The sequence below is a fragment of the Pygocentrus nattereri genome, chromosome 24, assembly GCF_015220715.1.
Source record: "Pygocentrus nattereri isolate fPygNat1 chromosome 24, fPygNat1.pri, whole genome shotgun sequence".
Taxonomy (NCBI): domain Eukaryota; kingdom Metazoa; phylum Chordata; class Actinopteri; order Characiformes; family Serrasalmidae; genus Pygocentrus; species Pygocentrus nattereri.
The window spans coordinates 15,969,630-15,984,043 of record NC_051234.1 but is presented as its reverse complement, the minus strand read 5'-3'; the positions used below and the strand labels follow the sequence as shown (position 1 = coordinate 15,984,043).

The 14,414-nt window shown below is 38.3% G+C and overlaps 1 protein-coding gene across 2 annotated transcripts; it reads right to left on the bottom strand.

The window, feature by feature from the left end:
- Positions 1-4,011: 4,011 nt before the first annotated feature.
- Positions 4,012-13,922, bottom strand: zgc:101569 (uncharacterized protein LOC449822 homolog). Of its 2 annotated transcripts, XM_017696158.2 has the most exons (6): positions 13,596-13,922; positions 12,200-12,364; positions 10,144-10,241; positions 9,519-9,663; positions 5,607-5,756; positions 4,012-4,878 (listed from the first exon to the last, which is right to left on the bottom strand). In XM_017696158.2, exons 1-6 carry the CDS (start codon positions 13,744-13,746, stop codon positions 4,655-4,657), a joined length of 933 nt encoding a protein of 310 aa, XP_017551647.1. In that variant the 5' UTR covers positions 13,747-13,922; the 3' UTR covers positions 4,012-4,654. The 2 variants fall into 2 exon arrangements, with proteins under 2 accessions (XP_017551647.1, XP_017551649.1); XM_017696160.2 differs by lacking the exon at positions 12,200-12,364.
- Positions 13,923-14,414: the final 492 nt, after the last annotated feature.

Below are 14,414 nucleotides of genomic sequence, written 5' to 3'. Positions count from 1 at the left end.
AAATTGTGGAATAATCTCCCAGTTAATGTTCGGGACTGTGACACAGTCTCAACCTTTAAGTCTAGACTGAAAACATATTTGTTTAGTTTAGCTTTTGATAATTAGCCTTCCCCTTTAGATAAAGACAGGAGATCCAGGGGTTCATGGACATAGAGGCTTATGGTAAACAGAGATATTGGTGCTGTTGTGACCCACCACTTCACGCGATCACACAGGTTTGTTGATGGTGGAGTGGGGAGATCCCAGTGTCTCAGGGTACTCTCATATCTATGTTACCTTCTGTACAAAGTTGAATGTGCTGACAACAAAATCACACAAAAATCATCAATGGAAATTTATTAACCAATGGAGGCCTGGATTTGGAGTCTCACACAAAATTAAAGTGGAAAAACACACTACAGGCTGATCCAACTTTGATGTAATGTCCTTAAAAGAAGTCAAAATGAGGCTCTGTATTATGTGTGGCCTCCACGTGCCTGTATGACCTCCCTACAACGCCTGGGCATGCTCCTGATGAGGTGGCGGATGGTCTCCTGAGGGATCTCCTCCCAGACCTGGACTAAAGCATCCGCCAATTCCTGGAGAGTATGTGGTGCAACGTGACATTGGTGGATGGAGCGAGACATGATGTCCCAGATGTGCTCGATCGGATTCAGGTCTGGGAACCGGGTAGGCCGGTCCATAGCTTCAGTGCCATCATCTTGCAGGAACTGCTGACACACTCCAGCCACATGAGGTCTAGCATTGTCCTGCATTAGTTGCCCAGGGCCAACCGCACCAGCATATGGTCTCACAAGGGGTCTGAGGATCTCATCTCAGTACCTAATGGCAGTCAGGCTACCTCTGGCGAGCACATGGAGGGCTGTGCGGACCTCCAAAGAAATGCCACCCCAAACCATTACTGACCCACTGCCAAACCGGTCATGCTGAAGGATGTTGCAGGCAGCAGATCGCTCTTCACAGTATCTCCAGACTCTGTCACGTCTGTCACATGTGCTCATTTTGAACCTGCTTTCATCTGTGAAGAGCACAGGGTGCCGGTGGCGAATTCGCCAATCCTGGTGTTCTCTGGCAAATGCCAAGCATCCTGCACGGTGTTGGGCTGTGAGCACAACCCCCATTTGTGGACGTCGGGCCCTCATACCATCCTCATGGAGTCTGTTTCTAACCGTTTGTGCAGACACACACACACACATTTGTGGCCTGCTGGAGGTCATTTTGCAGGGCTCTGGCAGTGCTCCTCCTGTTCCTCCTTGCACAAAGGCGGAGGTAGCGGTCCTGCTGCTGGGTTGTTGCCCTCCTACGGCCTCCTCCACGTCTCCTGGTGTACTGGCCTGTCTCCTGGTAGCGCCTCCAGCCTCTGGACACTACGCTGACAGACACAGCAAACCTTCTTGCCACAGCTCGCATAGATGTGCCATACTGGATGAGCTGCACTACCTGAGCCACTTGTGTGGGTTGTAGAGTCTGTCTCATGCTACCACAAGTGTGAAAGCACCACCGACATTCAAAAGTGACCAAAACATCAGCCAGAAAGCATAGGTACTGAGAAGTGGTCTGTGGTCCCCACCTGCAGAACCACTCCTTTATCGAGTGTGTCTTGCTAATTGCCAATAATTTCCACCTGTTGTCTATTCCATCTGCACAACAGCATGTGAAACTGATTGTCAGTCAGTGTTGCTTCCTAAGTGGGCAGTTTGATTTCACAGAAGTTTGATTTACTTGGAGTTATATTGTGTTGTTTAAGTGTTCCCTTTATTTTTTGGTGAGGGGTCGGGGTCATATTTCCTACAGTCATACTTCTGAGCAGAACTAATTTTGTCTCTTTACTCTTCCTGAGATAATGACTGTAATACTATCTATAACCTGAGATGAGAGATGCTGTGCAATAATGACTGTACAAGAAGTACAAGAAGTTACAGGTAACGGCATATAATGACCACTAAATAAATAAATATGTGCAGATATTGGTACCAAATAAAGTGTCCAGATGTGCAAGATGTGCAATAAGGTATACCGAAAGTGCAATATGTGCAGCACAGTTTCTATATATGCAGATGGATAAAGAAACACAAGATAAGTATGAGTAATCATGCAAGACCCATGATAAGTTGTGCTTATTTTGGTTTTAACATATGGAAGGTTCAGCATTTACAAATTCTAGGATTAGTTTTGAATAAATATTAGATGGAAAATTTACTGCTACGTCAAATGAACCAATAATTTACTCACCAAACATGTTTTGAATCCTTTCGAAGTTTCCAAAAGTGGCTCTAGGGACGCCGTTCCCGCCTCCGCGGTGAGACGTTGGTGATGGCTTGGAGCTCAATACAGGTGTAATCTGCTCTCCTAAATATAGGTGGAATGTGCTGTCCTCGATACGGGTGTAATCTGCTCTCCTGGTTACAGGTGCAAAATCCCATACTTTTTGCCTACACATTAATTACAGAGCCTCGCCAGTATCCGTTGCCCGGGGAGATTTCGATGTGCCAGTGTCGACTTGCCGTGACCCCCGCATGGCAGCCAAGCTCGAGCCACTCTGGAGCCGATGTGTAGTTTTTATTTTCTCCATTATGTATCGCCGTTTTAATAGAGAATCAGTTGTGCTACTGAGTTTGCCCAACAACAGCTGCCACACCCAAGTACTTGAGCGCACGTCCCGTAAAATGTTTTATAGACTTTAAATAGTTCAAGCATCTGCCTGCACCGAGACGGCATTAACACAGTAAAGGTTGTTGAGTGAATTAAATCATTATGAGAAGCTGGACCAGCTGTTTTTTTTTTTGCCTAACATTTAGCAACTAAGATTTTTTAGTTACTACCTAAGATCATTTTACTGACCACCATAGCAACCACTTTCAAATACACTAGCAACCATCTAAAACACCCTTATGCCCACCTAATCAACACTAGCAACCTCAAACGACTGCTAGCATTGCTGCACAGTAATCACTTGACTTTCTTAAAGACAAAGGCATCTTCCTAGTTGTTTTAGTTTTTCCATTGCAGGTAGCACATCAAGTATCAGATTTACAAAGACACTCCGTAAAATGATAATAAATTACGGTATATTTAAATACCATTTTCCTTGAAATAAACATTGTTTATATAACAACAAACATATACCGTATTTTAGCATCTTGTTTCTGTAGAAATGACAGTGTGATTTTGCTGAATAGTGAAAAGTGTAAATGTAGCAATAAATTCTGTAATTTAAACAGAATTTCAACATTAATTTTAAGGTAATTACTTGCTTATAACATTATGGTATTTTCCCATTACTTTTACCAAAAAGTTGTATTTTCATGGTTAAATCGTATATTTTCTACACGATACAGCAGTAAAAATGTAAGTTATTTACTGTTTCTTGATTTAGGTCTATTACAGTAAAATACTATTTTGGATTTTATAGTCTTTTATTGTTGCTATTTGATTTTGATTTCACCATGCTTTCTACAAACATTTTTTATTGTGTACAACTTCACAGCCTGATGCTTAAGACATTGCTTTACTACTGTTTTGATAAAACATTTTTTTTTTCCTAAACCAATTTTTAACTTCATTCATGGCGAGAGGGGCATGCAGTGTTGTAAGGAAAAACTTTTAAGAAAAAATGTTTTTTTCCCCCCCAGATTAGCAATGTTTTACCATTTTCATTATTACATATAAAGACACATTTGGTAAGTTTCTCTACAATGCAGCAATTCACACTGATCAGCCTAAATAGCTTTGTTTATGTCTCCATGATTGAATTATGCAAAAAAAAAACAAAAAAAAAACCAATGTGGCATATAAATCCTAAAGATTGTGATCTACGAGTGTGAATTTCCTCCGGCTTTCTGATTGCTGAACAATTTTAAGATCAATTAACAAGTTACTGGCTGACATTTTTCATCATTGCAAATCGTGTTTTCATAAACCTTTCTCTTTTCAAGTGCAAAAAACAACTTCTCAGTAACTAAGCAGTAAATACACCATCAAAGGACACAATCAAACATTCAGAAAGACCAATTAAGTAGGATTATTTAATTTATTTAAATCCACTAATAACAAACTTTAGGACATGTAAGAAGAAACTGGACGAAGTTGCATTTATCACATGCTCTGCATCTCTGATATCTGTGTATTCTGTATCCATCATTTAACCCAAATAAACCATTGCTAAACTGATGATCCCTTTGTATCATTGGAGCATCTTTTCAACAGTTGCACTTTTAAGTAGTATTGTGTACTTTCATATTCATTCAATTTAATCATTTGTGATTAAAAGTTGTTTTGGTCTGACAGAGATCCTTGCCTGCATGGCTGAAGACAGAGAATGTTTCCTCCAACTCAGATTAGAAGTGTATTCAAATAGAACTGTTTGTAGATTTGTGGGAACCATTGCTACGGACAAGGAGGTTTAAAAAATATAATATTACTTTTAAATTCACCAGAGCTTTGGTTGTTTAAAAAGAAGCAGTTTTCCACCGACGACTCTCTGGACTATTTCTCTCATGGACAAATCCTAAAGTATAAAAAAACTTTCTTGGAAAACAGACCGTTAGATAAGGTATTAAACAGTAATCCAAAGTTTCTCTCAAACAAACTATTATTACTAACATTACCCCTGCTACTACTTGATTTCATACTGGATGTGAACTGTTAAGTTCATTCAAGAGAACTTTCCACCTCGACCAACACCAGAGCTGAATCTGGTTGCCCCGGGGACAGATTCAGCCGTGATTACTGGCAGGCCGTGGTCGATCTCATACTGCATAGCCTGGGTAAAAGACATAGAGTCAAAGGTAGCATGGTATGCGGAGTTACGGTCAGCACGGAGACAAAGTTGAGGGAAGGAACTGATCTGCTCAGCAAGTTCAACAGCTGCCTGTAAAGCTGACAGACACACATGAATACACACACACACACAGAGAAAGTAAGAAAAGTACTAAATGAAAAGCATACACCACAAAAGCTTCATACGGTATTTTTGTATACCTGGGGGGAAAATATTGTTGCTGCACCTTAGGGAGGGGGTGGGGGGCTTATTCTGTGAACCATTTTACATGATTGAGCAGAGGCTGATTATGGATTTTGCATTTCCAGCTTCGATATGGAAGCAAAGTCTTAGCCTATTAGCCAAATCTGCTGACATCTTCACTGGAAGTCCTACTGTGGATCACAAAGTACTGCTTTAAGAGCTCTTATAAGACAAGTTGTTATATGCAAAAGTTTGGGCATCCCTGATGAAATCACATTTTGTTCATTTGCTAGGTGAAAATAAGTACACATCCTCTACAGGCAACATATTTATGCTCATTTAAAGTTATTAAATACATTTTATATTTTATGTTATATTTTTTTCAAATATGTAAACTGACCAAATAAATAACACTGTGCAATAAAATTTGCTGAAAAATGCCATACTTAAATGTGTTCCCTGTAGAGGATGTGTTCTTATCATCACTTAGAAAGTCAAAGAAAACATGTCACTTTTGGACATACAGTGTAGGTGTACCTAATAAACTAGCAACTCAATGCATAGAGCTATTCAAATCTAATAACTGAGTCAGCAGTTTCTTAAGAGTAGTGCTATGTTAAATGCTCATTATATCATTCTGTACCTTGTCCGTCAGGCACGACTTTGTTCGCCAGTCCGAAAGCAAGCGCTTCCTGAGCTTCCACAGGTCTGCCGGTCATAATGAGATCCAGGGCTCGGGACAGACCAATTAGCTGCGGCAGCCGCACTGTACCTCCATCAATCAGTGGCACACCTAGTAGGGTGGGGCAGATAGCAGGAGAGTTGGGTGCCAAAACATACACCATCTGTGCATTCACAGAAAATGTGGATGCAAAACAACTACATACAGTAATAAATACACACAAAGACAGATACAATTGTATGCAAAAGCTCTATGTACAAAGCACCATGGTCAAATCATATGCTTTATGATTTTCTATTATTTTAAGAGAATAGAAACAATTTGTATTTGTTTCACTTTTTCCAATATGTCAAACTCAGTAAAGTTGAAAATGTGCCATAACTTTTGCAGAGGTTATATATTTGTTCTCTGTACATGATATGTACTTATATTCACTAAGAAAAATTAACAAAATGTCATTTGACCAGGTGTGTTCAATATATATACACATATATACACAAACATGCATATTACAGGGCTTCATCACACACCAAACACAACCACAAACACTACTACAGGAAGGCTAAGCCTCTTTACTCCACTCACAAATGTTTTCTGTTCTGTGAAAGAAAAAAGAAAAGTAACGAGTAACTGAATGTTCAAAACCTGGCTTTCATGTGTTCTGTTTTATGAGTCATATGGCTTAAATTAAACAGATTAAGCCCAGGAAAGACCACAGATTAGTGGAAATCATTAATTTCTCAATACAATATGTCAGCTTAATTCATATAATTCTGCATCACTGCAGCTGAGGAGAAGAAGCCAAAATGGGATCACTCTCAGTTCTAGTGAATAAAGTAAATGAGAGTGAAATTAAAAACTGCAGTTGGTGCACACATGAGTGGACCACCTTGAACACTGTATTTTGCAGTACGATTGCAAGATCTTTGCAAGACTGTAGTCAAGAGGTACAACTGTGTTAACAAACCGATACAGACTCACACTACTGAAAAAACAGCCTTTTCAGTGAGATAGATTAGTTTAAAAAGGTATTCTAAATAGCTAATGAGGACTGCTTAATGCCACTGCATAATTTCCACCTTTAAGGGTGCCTGTCAACTCATATGAAATGATGCAAACATCTGTGGAACATACATACTATTTTGGTTGAGAAACTGCGATGAATTATATATCCCATACAGTACTGTGCAAAACTCAGACCATTATTTTCACTTATATGGTTTACAATAAGTAATTGTAAACCATATAAAAGTACAAAAATTATTGATTTTTCAGAATCGGGAACATTTAATAGAAAAAAAAAATACAGAAGCCTCAACAACTAAATATAAAAGTAAAACTTTCAGTACTTGGTGTCCAACTTAAGCCTTTATTACAGCTTCCATTCTTTCTCAGGAAGCTCATTTTCAGCTTTTTTTTAAAATTTACTTTCCTATGTTTCTCATAAACACTTGTAAATTTCAGTCTTTGATCTAGGTTTAATTTTCCGCTTCTCGTGATTCAAGTAATCTCAATTAGAAATTTTGTCTTATCAGCCCATAAAACTTTATTCCACATCTTGGATAGTTTGAGTTCTTTTTTTTGTTCATTTTTTTCAGATATAAAGCAAGAGAACAGCTTGGTTTCCATCCCCTGTCTCTCTCTCCCTCTCTCTCTCTCTCTCTCTCTCTCTCTCTCAAAGAAGAAAGCTTTCAAGACTGTATCTGAATGTAGAGTGGACACTTTTTAGTTCTGATAGGTTTGATATATGCAGTGTTGCTGTTAAAATATGTTTTCTGCTTTTGTCTGACACTGAAAAATGAACACCCCAGCTGTTTTGACTGCAAATTAAACAAATGACGTGTGGTGCTTGACTTTTGCACAGTGCTATATTTAAAATAAATAAATAAAATGAATTGGAAGCTAAAAAGTGCTGAGTAAACCCACTTTAATTCAACAGAAGCACTCCTTTCTCACCCCCAAGTCTAGAACTTAACTTTGGTTAAGCTACGGTTTTGGAGTCACATGACAGGAAACAGTCATTGTGATGAGGCAAACATTTGGCCAAATCACACACAGATTTCAGTGCTGTACCTCTGCCATATGGTTTTCCTGAAGAAACCATCTTAAAATTACTCTTGCCAAAACAAGATTAAGTAAAAACCTACTACATGGAATCCCAAAATAAACCCCTTCCACCAAAGTCAAGACATTTATTACTTTAAGGTAAAAAGGGCCTGCTATGTGCTTTGGGTGAAGAGAAAAGAGGAACTTATATGTTCTGTCTGAATAACTGGGTAAGGACATAGGAAGAGCGGTCTTAAAATTAGAATAGCAGTCTAACCACATAAACCAACCAAAGGAAACCAAGTACAGAACATCATGTGAATTTGTTGTGTGGTAAAACATTATCAAAAAGATGCTGTAGCGCTTGTGAAGATATACCGGAAAGATTTAAGACTTAGCTGTTTATATTTACAGAGAAACACTGAATGATTTAATAGGTATAGGTAGACAAATACGTAAACAAAGTAGAAAAGTACAGATATTCCGTGGATGCCAAGTTAAAAATGCATTTATTTCATAAAGTATGTGAAGATCAAATTTAAAAAGTTCTGAAAACAGGTCAGATTGATGCCAAGTTCAAAAATGTGAAGTGCAGATCAATTAATAAAGAACAAGATTAAACCAAAGAATAAAAAGGGATGCACTAATTGATTTTATAGGATAGGTAAAGATCAAACTAAAAGAGTATAGAACAGAAATTAGCTTGATTCTAACATCTGAAATATTGTATATGTGGTTATTAGACCATTATGACTGTAACTGTTTTACCAAGTGCACAAAAAGCCACAGGTCAGATTCAGTGTATAACACTAATAATGTATTCTAGGTGTCAAATCCAATTTAACAGAAAAACTACTTTCTACTTCCAAACAGTGTCACTTCAGACTAAAAGAAACTACTGATCATAATGTGATCAGTATGTTAATCAGATTTGAGGCTGAATGCGACAGCACGCTGATTCCTATGCCATGTCATCAAAGCACTGTTTAGGAAAAACTGAAAGAGCTGTGATGGTGGCAGGAATCAGATTCCTGGGTGGGCACAGCTGGGACAGACTGTCTGGGGGACGGGCATGAAGGCAGACGTGGGCAATGCAAGAACGCTTGATTTAATGACAGAGTGAGGATGATGATGACTGTTTTTGAAACAGGCAGCATGGGAACCAGTTGCTGGCAGTAAATTATAGCACAGCTGGCATATTTATAAACATCATGGTCATATTTATAGCCTAGGGAGAGATGGGCTAGAACTAAGGCCAAAAGAAAACAGCCTCTAGCTGTTCAGATAACCTTTTTCAAGATGCTATATAGAACATATGAATAAGTCAGTTACAAAAGTATGTCATTTTTTCTCCAAACAAATTTCTTGATTGATTTACATGATATACCCATTCCATATGATACTATGATAAATGTCCTGGAAGCAACAGGGATGGAGATCTGTAACAGCCAGAGTTTCAGCAAACCACACAGGAGAACGGATGTTTTTGGGTTTTTTTTTTTGTATCTGTCGGAAATTGGAAAAAAAATAAAAATCACACATATCCTCTACATGGCCTCAAATTCAGTGCTGTGCACCTCACAGAAGCCATTAATAGGACATTAATGGAAAGGTCCACAGTTTTATAAATTGCTGTGCCTGACAATCAAATAACTATCATTATCGATAGGCAGTAAGTCATATTTGCACTTCATCAAGCTAGGAAAACATGCATGTCTGTAGCTTATGAGTGCTTTCAGGTTTTTTCAATGCATTTTGTTCCATAAAAACTGAGAAGTCTTTTAAGTTCTTCTGTGTATACAGAAGATTAACTCTTGACCATTTTACCAAATCTGCGGCAGAAAACCCCCATGATGGCACTCTCTTCCACCACTCTGAGATCAGCCAACAGAGCTAGCTCCAATCCCCCAGCCACAGCATAACCACTCACTGCCGCAATCAGTGGCTTGGATAGTCTCAGACGGGAGGGACCCTGCAACAGACTTTAAATTAGACATGGCCACTTTAAGGTTTAAAAATGTGGATTTCTCTATACAGTAGTAGAATTACAGAAATCACTATTACCTAAAATTTGCCATTAGAGCTGATCACACTGAGCAAACAACCTCATGAGTAACACTCTTTCAGACAAACTTTGTTTTGATAGCTGCAATTTCCCTCTGGGATCAATAAAGCATTCTGATTCTGATTTCCATTACATCAGTGCTTAGCTAAAATTAAGACAAGCATTGAACACCCCAGCAATGATAAATAACTGTATTACTGATGAAATATCAATGTAGACAAAATGCTGTGTTTCAAACGCTGCACTAAGAGTCACAAAAACAGATACACTGGGAACCAGTAAAAACAATGTTGTAATGAACATTGTCACTAAGTCACTAATGCTGCTTTCAGCTGCATTGATGGTTGGATTATCTGAAAGGGAACAGGGTTAATATCCTTCTCTTACCATTGGAGCTGGACCTTGGGTAACATCTGGCTTCAGCTTGAGAGAGGCAGAGCCCTGGGAAAGCTCCTTAAGATCATAACCTGCACAGAAATGACCTCCTAAAACAGACCACAAACAATAAAAAAGTATGATTTAAAAAGTGGAATTAAAAAACTAGATAAAAAAAAATCTTGGACAAAATTTTTGGAAACAAGGATATTATTTGGGAGATGGACCCCCCCCTTTGCTGCACTAACAGTATCTACTATTTTATACATTCACTAGATGTTGGAACCTGGTGTAGGTATTTGATTGCATTCATCCACAAGATCAGTAGTAAGGGCTGGTTCTGTTGTGGGATGATTAAGTCTCAGCTCAGAAACAGAACTCGCAAAAAAAGTACAGAAGTTGCTTCATGGTGCTTCATGATTTCATAGAACAAAGTGCAAAACGCCAGATTTCCTAGTGGCACAATCAAGCTCGACCTGGAGGTGTTAAACAAAGGCTAAAGGTTTGACTAGAAGTCAAATCTCTTAAAAAAAATAGATTAAGCAATTTAGTCCAAGCCCCGCACCATCTGGTTTCCAGCTTGATTGTAACCAGGGATGCTCTTCAATCTAATCCCCACCTCTTTCAAATTGTTCTTTTACAGTGCTCCAGTATGTATCTGTCTTTCTCCAAAGCTCATTTCCTTTTCAAGGTCTGACTGCACCCATTGCACCTTCTCCTTATCTCCTGATCCAAAGGCCCTCTTCTCTTCTTCAGGAGGTCCTTAAGGTTGTGATTCACAGTTTGAAGAGGTAGCTGAATGTGGATTTAGCGGTCTTGTTGGAAGAGCTAAACGAAACGATTCTGCCATAAGGTCGTAGAATAAAGAAAGTGGTGATTCAGTTCAGCATGCAGCGCACATCACACTGTACAAATTCAAACCTTTCTGCCAGCTTTACTGGTGAACTGTAGTGTGCTTGCCTTAGTGGGGAATCAAGCATCAGTCTGCTGTATGGAGGGCATCAGTATTTCTCAATATGCTATACCATCACATACTTTCCTTATAGTCCTTTTGGAAACAGGCAGCCAATGAAAAATGTATCTATAAGTGGGCATTAGATTAACCAGACTATGATCAGATTTGGCCAATGAAGGCAGAACAGCTGACTTACCTCTCTAACATTGCCATATAACCTGTCCAGTACCGTTTCCTCTTGTGCTACATATTTTATAATACACCACATATTTTCAATGGGAGACTCTGGACTGCAAATGAGCTTTAGCCCAGAGAAGTTGGTGGCATTTCTCGATGGCTAGACGGCTTAGACGGCTTCTGCTGTGTGTAGTAGAGTCTTAACTTTTATTTGTAGATGCAGGGACAAACTGTTTTGACAGGCACAGGGTTTTCCAAAATATTACAGAGGCCATTTAGTTGTATTCATTACAGAAGCATGTTAGTTTTTCATGCAGTTTTAATAATGTTATGGACTACAGATAGTGAATTCTATAGATTCCTATCAATCATGTGCTGAAAAATGTTGTTCTTAAACTGGACTTTTTGCACAAACAATTTTTCAGAAGTAGTGACTGGGCCTTTTGTGAATGCTCCTTTTATACCCAATTATGATTACCTGTTACCTATTTATTTGGTTTCCTGTGGAAAGTACCAAAAGAGGTGTTTCTGATCATTACACAAACTTCCCAGTCTTACATTGCCTCTTTTTGGAGGCAACATTTTTGGAATGTGTTGCTGGCATCAAATTTGGGATGAGCATATATTAACAAAAACCAAAGAAGTTGATGAAATATTAAGTATGTCCTCTTTGTGTTGTTTCCAATCAAAAACCTGTAAAACCCAGTTTACATATCACTGCTCTCTGATTTTATTTGCTTTTTACCTACAGTCCCAACTTTTTTTGGAATTGGGTTTGTACCAGAATCACATTTGATGTGGAAAAGGAGAAAAAAGTAAATAAATAAACATTACTAGGCTTGTTTTTAATATGAAACATAAGAAAATGTGCTTGTGCAAACAACAAAACTGAACTTTGGCTGCATGTGCTCAGCACAGGTAAAGTAAGCCTGTTACCTATTCCATGCAGCACAGCAACACTGAGGGTGTCATCCTGATCAAAAGCTGAAAGCTCCTTCGCTAACCTCTGGGCAGTCTCTTGGTTCACTGCATTACGCACCTCTGGCCTGTTAATCCCCACAGTAACCACTGGACCATTCTTTTCTGTAACCACTGTCTGACCTGCGGCAATAGAGATTACATATAATAAACATAACTGCTTTCAGATAAAAATCTGAAAAAGACAGTGAAAAATGGAGAGAGAAAGAAAGAGTCTCAATGAGTAATCCGACTAAAACAAAGCAAACTATAATTAAAGCAAATATTATAAATATGGTCATGTACTATCCATTCTCCCTCCTTAATTGAAATATGTCGTTTCCAACATTAAAGGCAAAGTCATAAAATAAAAATAAATAAATAAAAAAGTTTATATGTATTTACTTCAGTCATTCTGGCATAAATGTCTCAATTCTGTCAGAAAGAAAGGCTGACTCGCTTACAAACTAAGTTATTAACAGAAAAGTCACAAACACATTGTGGTATACATAGTGAAATATTTTCTATATTTGTATTACCTATACTTACACCAAATGTGGCTTGCACCCAATACTTAGAACATTATGCTGCACTGAAAACAACAACTGCATGAAATATATTATTCTAACATGATAAACAACATTTACTGTAATTCAGTAAAAATGATAATCTTCTAACACTACTTTTAGTTACCACTATCAGCACTTCGGCAGTTGGTTGCTACTGAGTAATGAAACACACCTAAAACTTGTAAATGAAGTTGAAAACAGTAAAAGTACGGTAGTCTATTGAACATTATCACATTTTACAGAATTATTTCCAATAATACATGTAGATATGATAATACATATTAATTATTTACAATATGTTTATCCACATAAAACACATTGAGATAGCAAAAAAATAAATATACACAAAATCATCATTTGTGAGATATTTTTAAGAAGTAGTTTGGAATTATTCTTTTGAACTAAATGTGTCCCAAAGTATGAAAATTAATTAGAATGATTATTTCTGGTGAAAGTTTCTGTCAAAACAGGGTTCAATCCCATCACTCAGACTGGGATTGGGAACACCGCTATAATATAAACAATAAGCTAAGCTTTTAAACTTTAGTGTGCTTATTTGCTTTACAAAAAAAAAACATCTGTCGTCTAGTACAGTTGCAAGGCCTTCCTGCTTCACAGCTGAAATTAAACTTGGCAATAAATGATGAATTGGCGTGCATGAAAACTGAACTAAGCAATCTGCACTGGACTTCAGTCACATAGGACCAGAATAGACAGCCTCTGCTTTAAAACGTTGTGTACTGCAGTCAGTTTAAAAAAGCACGTGCTGCCCCCTGGCGACAAAGATCGTTTTTGCAATTTATTACCTGTTGCTGGTCTTTCGTTCGAAACAGGACCACAGCTACAAAACAGCTTTCCAGCGAGGGTCAATCTCCACCGTTCAAATCGAGCAATTTTGTTTCTGATTATAAACACGGAAATCCCGTTCACAAAAGTTCGGCAGGCCGATAGAGCCATTGGCTACAGCACCCAGGAGACGATGCGGTTTATACACCAAAGAGGGAGTTGTTTGCTTAAAAAACACTGTACGATTAAACTGCGTATTAGAATAACTCAAATATCCTTTAGCAAGTGCAAAACGAACAATTTCAATTCGTTGCAAAGACGTTACAAGAAGCCACGAATTGTGTGCCTCTACTTGTACATTCAAAATAAAAGCCCTCGTGCCACCAGTGCAGTCAATACCACTTTACGCATAATTGATACATTTGTTTTCTTGTACACATAAAACAAGAAAATTCGTGATTTCTATAACGGTGGGAAACGGCGTGGAACGGGCTGATGTACATTTCCTCTAGTTTGATGGGTGTAGTAGAGATTTTACCCAATATTACCCAATCAGTCGACACGCATATACACTATATTTCCAAAAGTATTCGCACGTCTGGCTTCACACGCATATGAACTTGAGTGGCATCCCATTCTTAATCCATAGGGTTTAATATCCTTTGCAGCTATAACAGCTTCAACTCTTCTGGAAAGGCTTTACACAAGGGTTAGGAGTGTGTTTATGGGAATTTTTGACCATTCTTCCAGAAGCGCATTTGTGAGGTCAGACACTGATGTTGGATGAGAAGGCCTGGCTCGCAGTCTCCGCTCTAATTCATCCCAAAGGTGTTCTATCG

Bases quoted from the DNA above. Each gene is read 5' to 3' on its own strand.
- zgc:101569 (XM_017696158.2), bottom strand. From the start codon at position 13,746: ATGGCTCTATCGGCCTGCCGAACTTTTGTGAACGGGATTTCCGTGTTT. The intron at 10,242-12,199 runs GTAACAGGCTTA...GGTCTGTTTTAG, and splicing joins TGCTGTGCTGCATGGAATAG to GAGGTCATTTCTGTGCAGGT. The intron at 9,664-10,143 runs GTAAGAGAAGGA...AGTCTGTTGCAG, and splicing joins CCCAAGGTCCAGCTCCAATG to GGTCCCTCCCGTCTGAGACT.